Genomic DNA, 17,442 nt, shown 5'->3' with positions numbered 1-17,442 from the left:
CAAGTGTTACAGTTGAGGACAGGATTATTTCTACTAGAATGGAGAGCATGCATGTGTGGATGACTGATGCAGATGAGTCTGAATGTGGAAAAAAGGCAGTAACAGTAGAGCTAGAGGAGGGTGAAGGATGCCAGAGAAGTGGCTTGTCAAAGGTGTCATAGTATGACCTGACGAAACCCCCCAAGCGGCCAAATAGCACATTCAGTGAGGGCCTCCTGCTCTTATTAATAAATGCAGGAACTGATATGGTCTTCAAGGTGAAAAGGTAAACGCAGTGATCACTTTTGTCACTTTCCTCTGATGCACAGCAAGGTTGGTAACACAGACAATGATGAATTGCAGACATGCACAGTGCAGCGTCACTGTTGCCTTCGTTGTAAGAGAGAGATACATAAGCTGCAGAGTGACCTTCAACAACTGCAATGGATAACTGGCCCATGGACTTTGTACATTAATTGCCAACTGATTGATGATGCATTATGTAATCAGAATAACACATGAAATGTTGAAACGACAAATGTGATACAATGGGACAGAAGGTCAAGCTGTTTCCTCCAGTGGTGTGCAATCCAATAGTGTGCCCTTGGCAAGGTGGCCGCACCTCTTTAGTTCCCATGGAGACTCGACAACAGCTGATGCTGCTGTGGCGACAGGAACCCGTGGCGCAAGAGAAAGCAGGAAAGGGAAAATAGAAAATGAACGCTTGCGACTTCTCGCTCCCTGCTGTGCGTGCAGACACACACACGTACGTACGTTTCACCTGCACTAATGCAAGCATTCTACATGCTCTTGGTTGTCTGAGTTTTTAAACAGGCAGGGTTTTAGCGCAGTTATTTCAGCTTAAAGACGGTGAAGCTGGAAGGACAGGAGTGGCATTAGCCACTTTCTATTAGTGTCTTAATTATGCAAGCTGTAAATGAAGAGGCCCTGAGCCAGTTGTCATAATGGTCCCTGATGAAATTTTGATAGTAACTTCATTAGTGTACAGAAGTAAAAAATATAGTTCAGAGTGCTTATTGGATTTAGCTCAGTTAACTGTTTGGATGTTTGTATATTTATGTTTTTATATCACAGTTTTGCCTTTAGTACTCATAGTGTGAATAATCCCTCATTCAATTTCTCTGATATGAGACAACTAAGAGTTTAGCAGTTGAAATTAGAACTGAAATTATGTGATTATGTGATTTTGGTTGAATTGTAATGTTGCTCTTCTTACTGACCATCATATGGATTTTAAAGTTTTCTTGTCACTACAGTTTCATACAACCAAAATGTTTTATACCTTTATTTTTTCCACTGCATCATGAAGATGTGCATGATCATTTTAGTCCATTCCTCTGTGTAGGCCCTCTAATTCATTGGAATGGATGACCAGGCTTTGTTTTTATTTTCATGTTTATACAAATTGAATGTTTGACAGCTGGAAATACTGAGTTTGTCCAATACAATTAGATGTTACTTTTGAACCATTTCATCAATGGAGGTAGCCTATGAAGACTGTGAAAGTCGTAGAGCATTACAGTAGTACCCAGGGATGCAGCCACGGTGACTCAGATGCCTGGAGTACGTCACAACTGGTGACCAGAGCACTGTTAACTCAATAGTCACTCAAAGTCATTTGCTCAGATGGTGTTATTGAGTGGAGCCCGGAAAAGTGATTTTCCATTCTGCCCGTCTCACATTTGAGCAGCATATTTGAACCCCCCACTATGAGTCACTGGTTTTTCTTGTAAAGCATCAGCAAAGGAATGAACTATTGCTTTGCTCATCCTCACAGATGAATGGATGCATGTTCGAAAATCTGGGTGTTAAGATAGTTAGGATTTAATATGAACTGCTAATAAAAACAGCCTAATGCCAAGAAAACCTTAAGTCAGTATATTCTCTCCATTTCCCTTCACAGCAAATGATTCAGCTGCATCACCAAGTTATTTATAACGTTGCAGCATTTGAACCGTTGCAGTCTGTCTGGTAATTTATTCCATAGCTAAAGCTTAAATTTTTTACACCGGGGGGGCCGAGTGTTTCTCATCTCGAGGCTAATGTGGTACAATGACCAGATTTAGGTGAGCTGACGTATCAGGGCTTGTTACAGCTCTGAATGAAATCTTTGTGTGAGTTCACCGAACGTGATGCAGGGTTTGCTTTAAATCTGGCCCCGTCTCTCCAAGCCTCAGTTCGAACGTCTGCGTGAAGATAAAGACTCTTCAGGAGATAAACTCCAGTTAAAGTCATATCTCCGCAGACACGTTGGTCAGCCATGTTTCAGACTCGGGATAATAGGAGAGAAAGATGCTTACTTTAGACTCTGCTGGCTAACTGGAGACTTGGATTAATTGGAAGATATGGTTGCTTAGAGAGGTAGAGAACTTTGTCTCAAATTCTCTTAAAGCACCATCTCCCTTTCCACCTCCTTATCACTTCTTCCAATTGTGCCTTTCTTCCCCGTATATTACTTATTCTCCCCATATCCTCTGTCCTTTCTCATGCGTCCTTTTCCCTCTGGCTCCCCACGTTGCCTGAACAACGCAGCCACGGTGACGGGGAGCCTGTTGCTATGGAAATGGAGGCAGTTGCTTAGAAATGGGGCTACCAAGGAAACAATAGGGCTGGATGGGCAGAGGTGGGGTGAATCAGTCTGAAATAGAATTTCAGTCCAGTCTCTGTCTTCTTCTCTTAGTTGCCCCTTCCCCTCCCACAAAACAAATGCTCCACATTTTCTTTTTTCTCCATGCTGAGCATCTGAGGACTTTGCATTCTTTCCTTGTCCAGCAGTAAACACTGCTGAGTGCACCGATAAAGGAGTTTACATGAACCCATCAAATCAGAAAGTCCTCAACATTCCAGATATTGTCCGTTTCCCCTCTTACGCCTTTCAGTTTGTAAATTGGCCTCACTTAAACTTACATAATGCCTGCTATTTAAACGATTAATTCATGCTGAAAGATTAAACGGTTGGTTTATTGGAATGTACGGTACAGGACAAGAGTTCGTGGCCGAGTTTATTTGCATCGTGCCATTAATTCACTCAAAACTGTTTTTCTTTTAATTATGAGCTGTTGCTTTAGTCTTGAATTTGAGCTCAATAAGGTCAGTTTTTTCTGGTTCATAAATGGAAGTAGAAAATGTTAGTGAAAAGGCAGCGGAAACAGTCTGAGGTTTAGCACGGGCTCTTCTGTCCCAGTTGAGCTTCGACTGTCTGGAAACAGTTCAACAGTGACTTTGCATGCAGATATTGTATGGGAGAAAAAAAAAACTGAAACCAACTGTTTCATCGTTTCAGGGGTGTCCTTTACAGGTGTAATACCAGTGGTAACGATAGACATCTCGTGGGACTGATGCTCCTTGTCTTGCCAGCGGCAGGACAGTTTTAATCCTCACCTGTAGCTGTGCAATTTCAACTCAAGCCATTGTCAAAAAAGTGCCTCTTGTTAAAATTAATTTTATTTAATGTCACAAGGCTTGCTTGCATTGTCTGGGCTCCCGGTGAACAGTGCACCCTTTTGTCCGATCTGTTTATATAACTGGGCTCATTCATGTAAAGCGGGACGTGTCTGCCTGATGTCATCACAACCAAAGAGAAGTGGCTTGTTTCCTTGTGCCAGAACACAGCCTGCAGCCTTCTGTGACAACATGGGGTGGGGGACGAACCTCTCAAACCCCATGCATTTTTTTATTTCTTCAAGCACAAGTGTCATCCATGCAACAAGTGCCATTTAATATAATTTTCCATTTAGAAGTCCAAAGTGGTCTGAAAACAAAGGTACTTAACAAGGAGGGGGCAGGGGTGGGCTGAATTTTGATGCTGATACATGGCAGTGAATTGAGGGGAGAGCGGCATTGTCTGAGAGCCAGCGAATGTGAGTGGCTGCAGTCCCAGCGCTCTCTCTCCTGTTATTCGTACTGCTTCCAAGAGCATTCTGCAGCTCTCCGGTGAAACCTCATAGAAGGAAGTAAAATGAAAAACACGAAAAGCTCTGGGGTCATGCTAACCTTGATTCTTGAGCGATTGACGAAAGATCTGGGCGGTACAGTTGTATAGAGTTCGAGGGCTCCACGAGTGTTTGAGGAACACAAAGTTGCAGTAATATCAGAAACAAATCTCTTCCAACCTCTTGGTTGTTTTCATAATTAAAATGTTGGAATATGCCGTAATACATTGTAATAATACTTTGTTGCTTAGCATATCCAAACAAATGAGTTTTAACCATTTACACAGTGGATATTATGCTGGAATAGAAAGGGTGAGCATTGTGCTCAGGAGTACTACAGTAGGGCCTCTTCAGACTCACGTTGACAGTCTTCATGTTCAGTCCCTGTCCTTTCTTACAGCACTGTCTGTTGGTCCAAAACTCAATGCATATATCTGATGTCATCAGCATGGTTTAATACTGGGAGCTCTTCATCTTGTTCATGTGGACTGACTCCTCTGAACCCTGTTCTGCATGCTGTTTCACTCCGTTTTGACCGCAACACTACAAAGAGCTGTCTAATTGACTGTTTATCCTGTATAACTCTGTGCAGTTTTATTAGTTTGGGGACAGTTTGTGTGGACCGCAAAGGCACGCTGCTTCTGTGGATCTCTGTTGCTTCCGACTTGCAGCTCCCAAGTTCCCCTTAAAGATAAACAACGCTGAGCTCGGACGCTGGTTGACGCTGACAACCGTTGGCATTATTGGGCCTGTCATTTCTGTAGGATGACCAGTGGAGGGGTTAAAGCTCTGCAAAGAATGGCACTTTAATACACATTAGTATTTTTACATTGATGTACAAATAGTGATGACTTGAGAGAGTTTTTGGGAATTTTATTGTGTTACTGTGGAATCTCTTCCATTTAATGCTCTGGCTGGCGTGCTTTGGGCTTTCGGCTTTATCTGCGCACTTCTGCGCCGTGCTATCCCTCTGAGAGCATAACTGTGATTGTACGGTCAGGTGGTGATGTTCCCACATTGATCACGAAATCAGAGACAACAGGTGTCAGTGCTATTATTCGGACGCTGGTCACTTGTCCGTCTACCATCTGTTAGGCCCCTTTCGTACTTTCTCCATCCACTTACTTACGGTCTCTCCTCTGCTGCCTTGCAATGTCTCCTCACAAACAGTGATGCAGCGGGGTGGTAAGTACAGCACTGCAGGAAAGAGCCCAGACGAACTGAACGCACCAGACTTGTAGAACTTTGGCACCGCGTGTCCTGGAGCGTGGCTGGTCGAGCAGCTGGCTCGGGACACGCCGCAGAGGCCGAGGGGGCCGGAGGAAGGAGGATGGTGGTGGAGGAGCGCTGGTGGAGTAGCTGAAAGGGATGATGGAGAGGAGTGTGATGTTTGTTTCTGTGAATGATGTAGAGAGAAAGGCCCCAGAGGGCAGAGTCGTTCAAGGAGAAGGAGAGAGACAGTGGCATGCAGACAGGCGGTAAATACCCGTACAGCAGCATCCCCACAGCTGTGGTGTCTCTGAAATGCCTTTGGAGGACTGTGGGTGGACTGTCCAAGGTGGTGTCCACTGTGCGTGTTGGGAAACTAGGGTTGAGTGACAGATAGGCAGAAAGAGCAAAAAAGGCTGTATGAGATTTTGATGATCGGGGGAACTTAAGGGGAGGAACATTTTATGCTGATGACATGGGGAGGGTGAATCTGACTCATTGTGTGGCGAATGAACTGCCACAGTCAAGTCATGTGACCACAGCCAGGAAAAGGCTGTGCAAGAGAGGAAAGGCAGTACATTCAGCTCAGCATCAGTGCTCCTCCCGGTCAGAGCGGAGCAGCACAGACAGAGTGTGTGCGCTGTACACACCAACACGTTGCCGTCTTCACGCAGCAGAGGAAAATTCCTACCTGAGCTTCGGAAAACGCAAACGCAACAGGGTTCTTGCGAAGATACAGGGAGAAGAAGGACTTGTGCGCAGTAGACAGAGAGGAAAGGATGTCTTCTCTGTCCAACCAGAAGTCGACGGCTCCATTCTCGGAGTACAGTGAGCTGTGCAAGGTGCCCTCCGTGCCAGTGTCACAGTCCCCCCAAGGCTGGGAGTGGCAGCATGGAGACTTGGAAGGCCAGCATGGCAAGGGTGCGACCTCCCAGGTGACTGGGCTCACTGACGAGGACAAGTTGTGCTTCTTCGAGGGCTCCTCGGTGGACTCTGAACTGAAAGTGCCGGGACGGGTGACGGGGAGCGGAGTCTCCCTGGGGAGCGCGGGGGAGAGCCCCGAGAGCCCCATGTCCTCTTCGTCGTCCCCTTGCAGTAAGTCACCGGGCCCGCCGGGCTGCGGGAATAACGGTGTCCTGGGTGCCTCCGTCGGAGCCGGTGGCCATCCCGCCAGCGTTTCGCAGTCACCTGACTTGCGCAAGCCAGTGGAAGGCAACACATGGACATCCTCCTCGGCAGCACCGCCTGCGCTTAGCCCCAAACCCACTAAGCAGACAACCCCCAACTACTGCGTCATTGGGGTGGTCAGTGATGCTGAGCCCTCTCAAGTGGGGCCGCAGCCTACTGAGGTTTCCTCAGAGGACAGCGACGGAGATCTGGAACCATGCTTTATGGGACGTGCTGAGAAGCAGCGCAAGGCCATGCGACGCGCCATGTCCGAGTGCTCCCATCTGTCCGTGCCCGCCAGCCTGGAACTACCTGACAAGTACCCTGACAAGCAGCCTGACAAGCAGTCTGACAAGCACTTGGACAAGCTGCCCTCACCTGAAGAGGGACCCCGACGCTCACAGTCCACAATAAAGCGCTCCCTGACTGTGACGAATGAGCAGCCTCCCACTCCACCACCTACTATGTCCACTAGTAGTGCTGGCAAGACTGAACTCCAGCTGGCTCCGGGCTCTCAGCTGAAAAAGGACTCCGGGAGTTTCCCACATTCTTCTCTGGACGACATCCTCGAGGTGACACTGACCGAGAAAGAGCAGAGCATCATGCTGCCCGTGCCCTCCGGAAAGCCGACTCTCAACGGAACCAGCGCTGGTAATTGCTTTGGTGTCACTGATGGTAGGTCACTCCATTTCTACCAGTACCTTTCAGCGCTCTGGCTAGACACTTACTCTCCAGGCGTGATACCCAGACTGTAGGCTGCAGATTTTGTCTGAGGAGATGTGTGGATGTGTTGCCTGAATCACCTCTTATATGGGATGTCAGTCAAACCGTGATTAAGAGTTGTCATGATTAAGAGCCTCTTGAGTACGGTGAGAAGGGAGAGGGTGACAGAAGGATGGAGCAAGATGTGGGGTGGAGGGGGTGGCAACAAGACTATGCGGAGAGATTGAAGGATTGAGGATTGGGGGTGGCAGCAGACAGATAAGTGTGGCTGCACTACGCCTGTCTGACTTAGAAAGGCTTGTCACTGCCCTGGAGATTACCGGAGCAAGTTGTCCTGACCTAGACTGCTACCACACGCGGGCACGCTGGAGCGAGCAGCTTGAAACATCCCCTTTTTCTTCACCGTTGATTGTTGCTCTCTTGCTCCCCAAGTCCGAAGAACCGTCCCTGTCATCTACAAAGTGGGACAGGTTAAGAAAGGCCGGCGGGACGCTGACTGAGGTGTATTTTGGTCCATTGGCACCTACTTTGCCGTCTCAAGGCTAAGTCATGTCAGACAGATGCAGGGTGGCTGCAGGAGAATTAAATGGCTTAGCACCCACCCAAAACAAAAAGAATCTGAGAAAAGCTTTTAGGAGGAATATGTGTGAAGTTGGAAAGATGGGAAGTGGGCGCGTACTTTGAAATGCAAGGTCATTCCGACACTGCGTGGATTCATAAATCGCACCTGCTGTCTCTGTCCACCATCCACCGTTCTCCTCAGTATACGTGTTTATGGTAGATGTCGGATCGGAAAGGACGTTGCTGATGACAGGATTGAAGGCAGAGGGCTGTGCGGTGAGTATTTTGAGTCTCTAGCAGTATTCTTTTGTATTCTGGCTCAGGATGGGCTCCAGATTTGTTGTTTTTTTTGACTTGGTGGTGCAGCAGCTATGAAGAGAAGCATCTAGACAGGCTGCATATGGGAAGAGGCGTAGAGAAGGCTTGTGACAGACAGAGACCTTAACAGGTTGCAGAATATCCTCCCAGCTAAAAGTAGGGGGGGGGGGAACTCACTTTCATTTAGCAGGCAAGCTTTGCCATGGAGGATACTCTGAAGAGTGAAATTACATTGTGATTGCTGAGTGTTTTAACATTATTAAAGTGTATCACGTCGCATCAATATTTTATCACTGATTCATTTGAATTACAATGCAATATCGGGCAAAAAAAAATGTACCATCATTTAGACTCATCTTCAGGTGGTACATTTACCTGAATTTTAATCAGTCTGTGTGTCAGTTTTCTCTGCTGTGATGTGTCCCCAAGTCAAAGTGGCGCAGTAACAGACCTCAAGCCATTGCAGTTGCACGGGATGTTGACTCATGGTTACAGATAATTCACGTTCTTTGAATATAGGCCCAGCTAAAGCAGAAATGTATGACGTCTCACTGGCAACATGGGATTCAGATCCCGCAAGTCCAGCACTAATTGTGTTGTGGGCGTGGGCTGCATTTGTTCTATTAAATTTGTGCTCTTTTTGTATAAGAAATTTTGGTCATTTGTCATCTATTCTTTTCCACCCTATATATACACACACACACACACACACACACACAGTTGGTCCCCTATTTACGATGGTTCGACTTACGATTTTTTTTTTGACTTTACGATGGTGAGCTGGCGATAGACATTCAGTGGAAACCGTACTTCTGATTTTGAATTTTGATTTCCCCCCCCCCCCCCAGGCAAGCGATATGTAGTGCGATACTCTCTCGCGATGCTGGGCAGCAGCACCAATTCGCATCTCCCAGTCTTTGACGCAGTGGTGTGTATTGGGTGTATTCAATGCCTTTTTGACTTACGATATTTTCGAGTTACGATGGGTTGCACGGAACGTAACCCCATCGTAAGTCGGGGACCACCTGTATAAATATATAAATATAGTGTGTGTACACACACATACACAGGTGGGGCACAGCGGGTTTGGCCTGTGCCTGCTCTCTTGCAGGTCTGGGGTTCGAGTCCCGCTTCGGGTGCCTTGCGACGGACTGGCGTCCCGTCCTGGGTGTGTCCCCTCCCCCTCCGGCCTTACGCCCTGTGTTTCCGGGTTAGGCTCTGGCTCTCCGTGACCCCGAACGGGACAAGCGGTTTCAGACTCTGTGTGTGTGTGTGTGTGTGTCTATATATATATACAAACACAAATTGCAAAGCCAGATTAACAGAAAAACTGTGTTTCACTTTTTGAAGCTTGAAGACTGTTTTGCTCAGTACCTACGTCATTCAGAGTCAGACACCAATATAGTGCTGCTTTTCTTTAAATTATGTCATTTATAGAAGCTGATAGGATGGCTTACGATTTGCCGTAGTGACACAGTACCATCATCTTAAAGAGGCTGACAACTTATTTTGCCCTTTCAAACCTTTTTCAGGGGCCTTGATTTTTTTTTGGTTTCATACACTTTTTTTGTGTGTTAACTGTTGTTGAGATTTTATAGATATCTGTGTTACTCATGTAGAAGCATGAAAATACCTTGCAGATAACAAATGTACACCTAAATAAAGGTTTCGGCAGGCATTCCCAGCTTTTGTATTTGCTTGTGGAACATTCAGTGGTTGCCCCAGTCTATAAATCACAAAATGAACATGCATCACCTCATAGGCATGATCAAACCTAATGGAGTGAGAGGAAATAGCTGAGGTCGATTAGCGTCTATGGGACTGTGAGATCTAAAGCCACCGGTCAAGGACACTGCTGTTGGAGAATTGTTCATTACAGATAATGAAAGCTTACACTACATTTGACTCATTTAGTGGACACTTTTCTCTAGAGTAACTTTCATTTTTAAACTACCAATCAATTTATATAACTGGGTAATTCTTAGTGGAGCAGTTTAAGGTGAGTACCTTACTCAAGGCCACTTCAGCAGTAGGAGAGATCTGAACCTCTGCCCTTTGGAAGTAAAGGCAACAGCTCTAACTACTATGCTGTCAGCTGCCCCTACTTGTTTGCTAATAGGTCTTGGGTTCTGTCTGACCAAACACAGAGAATCTAATGATGTTCCGACCTTTTAATTACATTTATTCACTTACCTGACACTTTTCTCTAAAGTGACTTGCCATGTTAATCTACCTACAGCTACTTACCCATTGGTACTACAGCCAGAGGTGAGATTTAAATCTATTTCTAGGTCCAAAGGCAGCAGCTCTAACCACTACACTACCAGCTGTCCCGAAATGTGATATGTATTACTATGAGCTACTTACATACATTTCCTGGGTATGTATTTGCTGTAAAACTGGCTGAAGTTGTCAATATTCAATCAGAAGATTCCCTGGCTAGTTTATTCTGCATGTGTTCAGTTTCCTCTGACCTTTTCTACTTCTTTCCTCCATCCCTTTTGCGGGCTCGTGCTCTTTTTAGGGAACAACAGTTCCACATTACAGAAGGAGACTGCACACAATGTGCTTTTTAGTCAAATTTTCATTTATTTCCTCTGTTAATAAGGAGAACTCTCCTCTCCTTAGTCCTATGTTGTCATTCTTTTTCTCTTTTGTGGTTGAATTTTTAGACAAATGACAAGAACTTGCAGTGCAAATCGAAGGCTGTTTATGTCCTTGTATATAAGACGGTGGTACAGTGTAGGGGCTGCAGCTTACTTTTACAGAAACACCAGCATTGCCCCATTCTGCCCAAGTAGCCCAACACAACAGGTGAGGGCTGAGCGTCATGGAAACAGCATGCATCCATCATTCCCCTATTTGCTCTTGTATACCAGCTACTTCTGTAGGGAATCCTGCACTTCCTTGAGTGAGATGCTGGTCAACAATGAAATATGCAAAGCTTACATTGGTCTTTTGTGTGCAGTACATTTTGCAAAGGTATGATAGTGTAGTGACAGCCTCAAGCAGTTGGTATCAGGTAATGGCATGTCTTTGTGTGCACACTCTTATTCCAAAAAAAGTATTGTTTTCTTCAGGAAGGATGCTTACTGTAGATTCATGAGTCACTTAATTCCAGTGTTAAAGTATTCTAAGTTTGAGAGTTGTGGCCTCGTGCTCCATCTTGGTTGTTAAGTCAAAACTTTGGAATATTGCTGGAATATTGCTGGGATATTGCTTGTCATGTTGAATGGGAAGAGCTTGGCGGCTGAGTGAAAATTTCTCACGGACATATCTCCGTAGAATTATTCTTTTTGTGATGGACACATGTTGTTCCTGTTTTTCTTTCCATGTATGGTCCATGCCAGGTTGATGCTGATCAGAGCTGCGAAACGGCATTTGTTTGTCTGATGTTTTTTTCCCATCTGCAGTCCATGTCCGATAAGTGCATCAAGCGTGAGGGTGCTGCTGAGCCACAGTGTAGAGCAGGTCTCCTTTCATTCACTTCTCTCGTTGCACTCATTTTCCAGTTGTGTCACGGGTAAGCTGTTGCTGGGGTCCCGTGTCTGCAGGCAGCTTCCTGTCACTACACATCAGATACTACCCATCCACACCTAACACGTCTAGACAGACAGGCCGACGTGCAAGCCTGGCTCCCTGCTCTCTCACAACTAGGAGCCTTCACGTTTACACCAGTCATTCAACGCTCTCAATCAATTAGAGCCCCGCCAGTGTCATTCTTATCCCCCTGCTATAGTGGTATTCATTCCGCGTGCACACAGCAGTTGCCATCACAGATGTTTGAGAGGTGACCAGGCAATATGCCTTTTTATGGCTTATTTACATACAGTATGTGTGTGGGGCCCAGTAATACTGAACTGCAGGCTGAAGCTTCACTTTTTCCAAGCTCATTGCCAGGCCCTGCCTTCCAAATGTACTGAGAAACACTTTGAGGTCAATGACAACATTGCACTGAACTGAAAACATGGACTCTTGACCTGAGCAGACTGGTGGGTGCAGTTTTGTGTTTGAAAGGTGCCCATCTGGATTTCATATTCATATTTATTTGTTTAGCAGATTCTTTTGTCCAAAGTTGGTGTACAGGAAACTTTAGACACAGGGAGAGAATTACTGAAGGACAGTCTGTCTGATACCATGTTTTGCCTGCATACATTACTTAACTGTGTGTAGAATTGATTCAGATCAGAAGTACAAAGCAGTTGACAGATGGAAGCACTACATCAGAGGCAAAACCGAGAACAAACTTTTTGATATTTTCTTTACATCCTTGATCTTAGAAAAACTGGCATTTATTAAATTACCGTCTAGCCAGATATTTGAAGATGGATCCACATTTAATATCTAAGTCTCTTTTCTCATATTTATGACTTTTTTGTTAAGATTTCTGGTTCTCGTGCTAAACATGGTACTCTTATTTCATCCTTGAGCAAATATCCAGATTTGAACATTCTGAACTAAAGAAGTTGCTTCAGACAAACACATTAGTCAAGCAACTAAATAGAAATTAAATAATGGGTGCTTTGTTAAAATTGAGTGTTGGTTTTGTCTTCTTCAGTGAATGCAGAAAAGACAGATAAACAGGAGAAGACTAAGAATACTGACATATACCAGAAGACTGATGAATTGGCTACACCTGAGAAAAAGCCAGATGGAGGGGAGAAGCTCGAGAAGAATGACAAACCTGGGAACACAGGAGAACAGAAGAAAGAGAGTACAGATAAAGCAGAAAATATGGATATACTGGGAAAGACAGACAAAAACAGACAACAGATGGAGAACACCGAAAAGCTAGAAAAGGTTGATAAGGTGGTGAAGGTGGATAAGTTGGAGACTGAAAAAGTGGAGAAGGTGGACAAAGTAGATAAGACAGATATTAAGCTGGAGAAGACAGATAAAATAGATAAGGTGGAAAATATAGACAAACTAGATCAGATAGCCAAGGCTGGTACAGCTGAGAAGACTGATAAGGTAGAGAAGATGGATAAAGAAGAGAAGGCTGATAAGATGGAGAAGACAGATGGTAAAACAGAGAAGGTGGACAAAGTAGAAAGTACAGATAGTAAAGTGGAAAAGACAGACAATAAGGTGGAGAAGGTAAATAGTAAAGCAGAGAAGTCTGATAAAGCTAAGGCAGACAGTAAAGCAGAAAAGACGGATATGTTTGATAAGATAAATGAGGTGGAGAAGACGGACGATAAAGTGGAGAAGGTGGATAAAGTAGAGAAGACGGACAGTAAAGCGGAGAAGGTGGATAAAGTAGAGAAGATGGACAGTAAAGCGGAGAAGGTGGATAAAGTAGAGAAGATGGACAGTAAAGCGGAGAAGGTGGATAAAGTAGAGAAGACGGACAGTAAAGCGGAGAAGATGGATAAGGTAGAGAAGATGAACAAGGCAGAGAAAACTGAGAAGTTAGAGAGGATTGAAAAGTCAGAACAGAAAACAGACAAGACAGGGAAATTGGACGAGACTGAAAAAGTAGATATAGTAGGGAAGAAAGATATGGTGGAGAAGGCAGACATGGCACAAAAAGCTGACAAAAATGACAAAACTGCTAAAGTGGACAAGAAGGAGAAGCCCAGTACAGCAGAGATATCTGGAAAGAAGGACGCCAGCGGTAAAATACAGGACAAAGCTGGGAAAGCAGCCGGTAAATCTGCTGCTGCAAACGCAGTCAGTGTGGCACCAAAGAAGGACGCAACCAGCCCAGAAAAAAAGACCAAGGTAGGCAAGATGCCGAACACAGCAAACACTGAGCTGTCATTCTTTTCTGTGTGTTGTTCCAAGTGCCGTGGGTTCAGCACTGGCTGTTTCGGACCTCTTTAAATTAACTGGAGAAACATTACGTGTTAAAATCCTTCAGTCCCTAATTGAACGGTAGGCATCTCTCTGAAAAACCATACTTAGTGTTTGCTTGCTTTGATCATGGGGCCATATTATTGTTCAAACCTTTGCATGAAACCCATGTTCTCCCATTTTACTGCACGGGTTTCCTCCACAATCCATAAATGTGCTGTAAATTTGACATGCTGAACTACCATTAGCATGTGCCTGTAAGGGTGTGTGTGTATGCATCTGAGAGCCATGTGATGGACTGGCTTTCCTTAAAGGATGTAACTCGCCTTATGCTCTATGCTTCATGCATAGGCCAAATCACCATGACCCTGAATGGATGAGCTGGTGAGGAAAATGGATGGATGACTAGCTGAACATGTAATTTTAGCATCCATGATTTCTGCTTCTTTTGATTTTGTTACGTTGCCATGCCACTATCACTTTTTCTTTGCCCCATTTTTCCTTTTATGTTCTGCCGTTGTCTCCTGTTCACTGGTTGACCCATGGGTCCGATAGCCCAGTGCTGGTTCAGCCAAACCGAGCCCTACCAAGCCACGTGCTAATGGGCTATCTGCTGGCACAACCGCCCCCAAACGCCCATCCCCTACTCTCAGTTCCTCCTCTGCTGCTGCCAGCAAAAAAAGCCCCATGCCTAAAGTAACCAGCCCCACCGCTGGTACCAGGCGGCCGCCATCCACGGCCAGTCGTCCCCCTTCCACCTCTACAGCAGCGTCACACGAGGCCAAGTCAAAGGTGAGTTCCTTTGCCTCCCCTTCTTCTGAGTGCGAGCGCTTTATGACCCAGTCAGATAAACATCATAACAGTGTGTGTTAGCTGGGTGTAGGACCACCAGAGGACCACCAGTACCTCTGCTCGCTCCAGCGCTTCCTGTGTGCCGCCCGATGGCCAATACATTTCCTTCATTCTTTCTGTTACAGCCAATACTTTTCCTTTACATTCTCCTGTTTCCTCTGAATTATGACATGTCTTTCATTCTTCTACTTCCTGATCTAAGAGCTGGCCACACTGTAGTCCCAGGTTCTTGTAGCCACAGTCCTGTATTTAGAGCCTACTGCACTCTTCCTCACAGTCCATCCCAGCTAATCCTGCCAAAATCCCAAAACTCCATACATTTTTATTGCTAGTCTTGTCCCCAACTTCACCGTTACACACTTCTTTTTCAGTGACCCATTCCTCTAGTCAGAACATAGAGTTGCATGGTTTATGTGAGCCATTTGATTCAGGTGAAGCAACAGTGACATCTGAGCTTGCCCTGGGTACGCAATGATCCAAATATCAGCCTAGATTTGGCAAGAGTCAGAAGAGATTTGGAGTAGATCCAGCATGTCGAGGGCGTGCACAATCTTACTGCCACCAGGAGCACTTTCCGCTGGCTTCCATCTTCATTTCATTTCCACATCCTTTCCTGAAGAGTTTCCTCTGTTTAACAGAATGAAGTCCACACAGCAGAGAAGCGCCCCCCCGCAGCTTCCCAGGCTCAGTCCGCGGCACCCAAAAACAGTTCCACCACAGCAGCTCCCACTAAGCCAGCTGGGGCACCTCGTGTTCCCCCATCTACACGGCCCTCGCCCAGCACTCTCGCACCAAGACGTTCCTCCTGTGAGTGATCCTCCCTTTATCAGCGACCTTCCTCCGATGACCTGGAGCTCAAAGAAGAAAGTTTGTGGCATCTTGTGGTGGCATATTTCAGAATAGCACATGTCCACATGACTGTTAGCTGTGAATCCATTGCCCCCTGACTAGGTAAAGGGCGAGATGCTGCAATGCAGGTCAGTGACGAGTCGTCTTCTTCGCAGCGGCCAAGACCGAGAGCGAGTCGGGGGAGGTGAAGAAGGCGAGCATGGCGAAAGCCACGTCTGGTAAGCCCAAGCCCTTACCTACTCCTTTGAGTTTGGAGATGTGTCTGAGAGGTGGCAGCAAATGGGGAAATGACATCGTGACACAGCAGCTGACTGAAAGTATGTGGCCATGAGGCTTGGCCATGACAAATGGCGGAAAAGGATCTGCTTCAACTAAACCCTGAAAAGTATAGCATTTCACAGTGGCTTTTTCCATTCATCAGTCTGTAGGTCTCTGATAGCAAATGAACATTTGCAAAGTACACTAACTCCCTTACCAGACCGGAAAGTACATAAAGTTTTGTTGTTTGTTTAGAACTAAGAATTTAAGACTTAAGATATTAGAAAAACTTCCTCTATTAGCAACATCTCTTCCACAAATGTAAGCAGTTTGTTCAAGAATTTAAATATCATTTTAATTTTGTCTCTATTTATATGTGTATTGTGTACATGACTTGTCAAATCGGGGAGAATTAAAATTTCCTTCACAAGAAACAGTACAACTAGCCTCTCACCTTTTTTTCCTTAACCCTCAACAGAAGCCAGTCAAACAAAGAGCAGCACAAACCGGACTTCTGCTACCCCCGGCACCCCAGGATCTACAAGCACAACTCGTGCCCGTACCAGCAAACCTGCCACTTCCAGCTCCACCGTGCCCGAGAGGAAACCCCCGGTCCCACGGGCCCCGCGTTCCAGTGCTGCAGCTACCAAGGCCTCTCCCCGCCCTCGGTCCAGCCCATCCCCTAAGCCTTCCCCCAGCCCGGACATCAAGAACGCCCGCTCCAAGGTTGGCTCCACCGACAACATGAAGCACCAGCCAGGTGGCGGCAAGGTGGGAGAGGGAGTTTTTTTGGGACTCTAGTGGGAATGGGGACGTCTTTTGGCAAAAGGACTATTTACCATCACTGTTTACTGTCACCAGAGGTCGATTGTACACAGCACTCGGTGCTTCCCTACACACCTCGCCCACCAGCCACAGGGTCACCTTTTCTGACACTCTTCACACAAGTATAGTGCGTCCTCTCGGCAGCAAGCAGCGTCACTAAGTGCCATAAGTCATTCAACACCTCCCCCCCATTTCGGCTTTTCAACTTTCAACTCAGTGTTCTCAACTTTCACTGATTCACAGTTGTTGCTATGCTTGTTTCCTCTAACTGTCCTTCTCTTGGCCTCTCTGCACAAATCCAGGGAGCAGCAGGAAGCAGATAAACACCTGGAATTGTAACCTGAAGGTTGCTGGTTCAAGCCCTACCCCTCGCTTGCTGTAGTACCCTTGAGCAAGGTACTTAACAGCAATTGCTCCAGTAAAAACACCCAGCAATACAAATGGGTCAGATACATGGACCTGCTTTGGATAAAAGTGTCAGATGAGCAAGTTTATAATAGTAAAATAATTTATTCATTTGGGGATTATATAAGAAGAATATACTGGTACATTGGCTCCTCAGTTTACAAACACAGTTAGGACTAACTCTGTTCGTACTATTACATTTCATTTTTAGTTATTCAGTATTGGAAATCTAAAGTCACTTTTACCACTTATTTTCAGTCATTAAGAGGTTAGTAATACAAATGTCCTTCAGCCTATCTGGGGGTTAAGTTTTCTGAGAACGTCAGCTAAAGCTATAATATTTTGTCAATTCTCTATAAGATTTACTTCATTATATTTATTAACAACATTAAAATTACTATTAAAATTTAAATTACTGAAACTTTAAAAAAAAATAATATAATTTATAATTCCCATAACCTTCATTCATTCCTCATCTTGTACACTGTCCATCCTGGCCGCTTTCAATTTTCTTTATTCTCTACACAGTCAAAAAGATAATAATAAT

General features: G+C 45.3%; 1 protein-coding gene across 13 annotated transcripts in view; it reads left to right on the top strand.

Annotated features, from left to right (window-relative positions):
• LOC108935466 (microtubule-associated protein 4) overlaps positions 1 to 17,442 on the top strand; it is a 75,484-nt gene that overhangs the window by 44,652 nt on the left and 13,390 nt on the right. For 9 of the 13 annotated variants that reach the window (XM_018754062.2, XM_029254939.1, XM_029254945.1 and 6 more), the window contains 5 exons: positions 12,469 to 13,634; positions 14,262 to 14,498; positions 15,197 to 15,365; positions 15,563 to 15,625; positions 16,144 to 16,436. In XM_018754062.2, the coding sequence (XP_018609578.2) occupies positions 12,469 to 13,634; positions 14,262 to 14,498; positions 15,197 to 15,365; positions 15,563 to 15,625; positions 16,144 to 16,436 (1,928 nt within the window). The remainder of the gene's footprint in view (positions 1 to 12,468; positions 13,635 to 14,261; positions 14,499 to 15,196; positions 15,366 to 15,562; positions 15,626 to 16,143; positions 16,437 to 17,442) is intronic. The other 4 variants (XM_029254943.1, XM_029254941.1, XM_029254937.1 and 1 more) reach the window with 2 other exon arrangements.

Source organism: Scleropages formosus, chromosome 9 (genome assembly GCF_900964775.1).
Source record: "Scleropages formosus chromosome 9, fSclFor1.1, whole genome shotgun sequence".
NCBI lineage: Eukaryota > Metazoa > Chordata > Actinopteri > Osteoglossiformes > Osteoglossidae > Scleropages > Scleropages formosus.
Note: the sequence above shows the minus strand (reverse complement) of the source record. Positions and strands in the feature narration are given on the sequence as shown.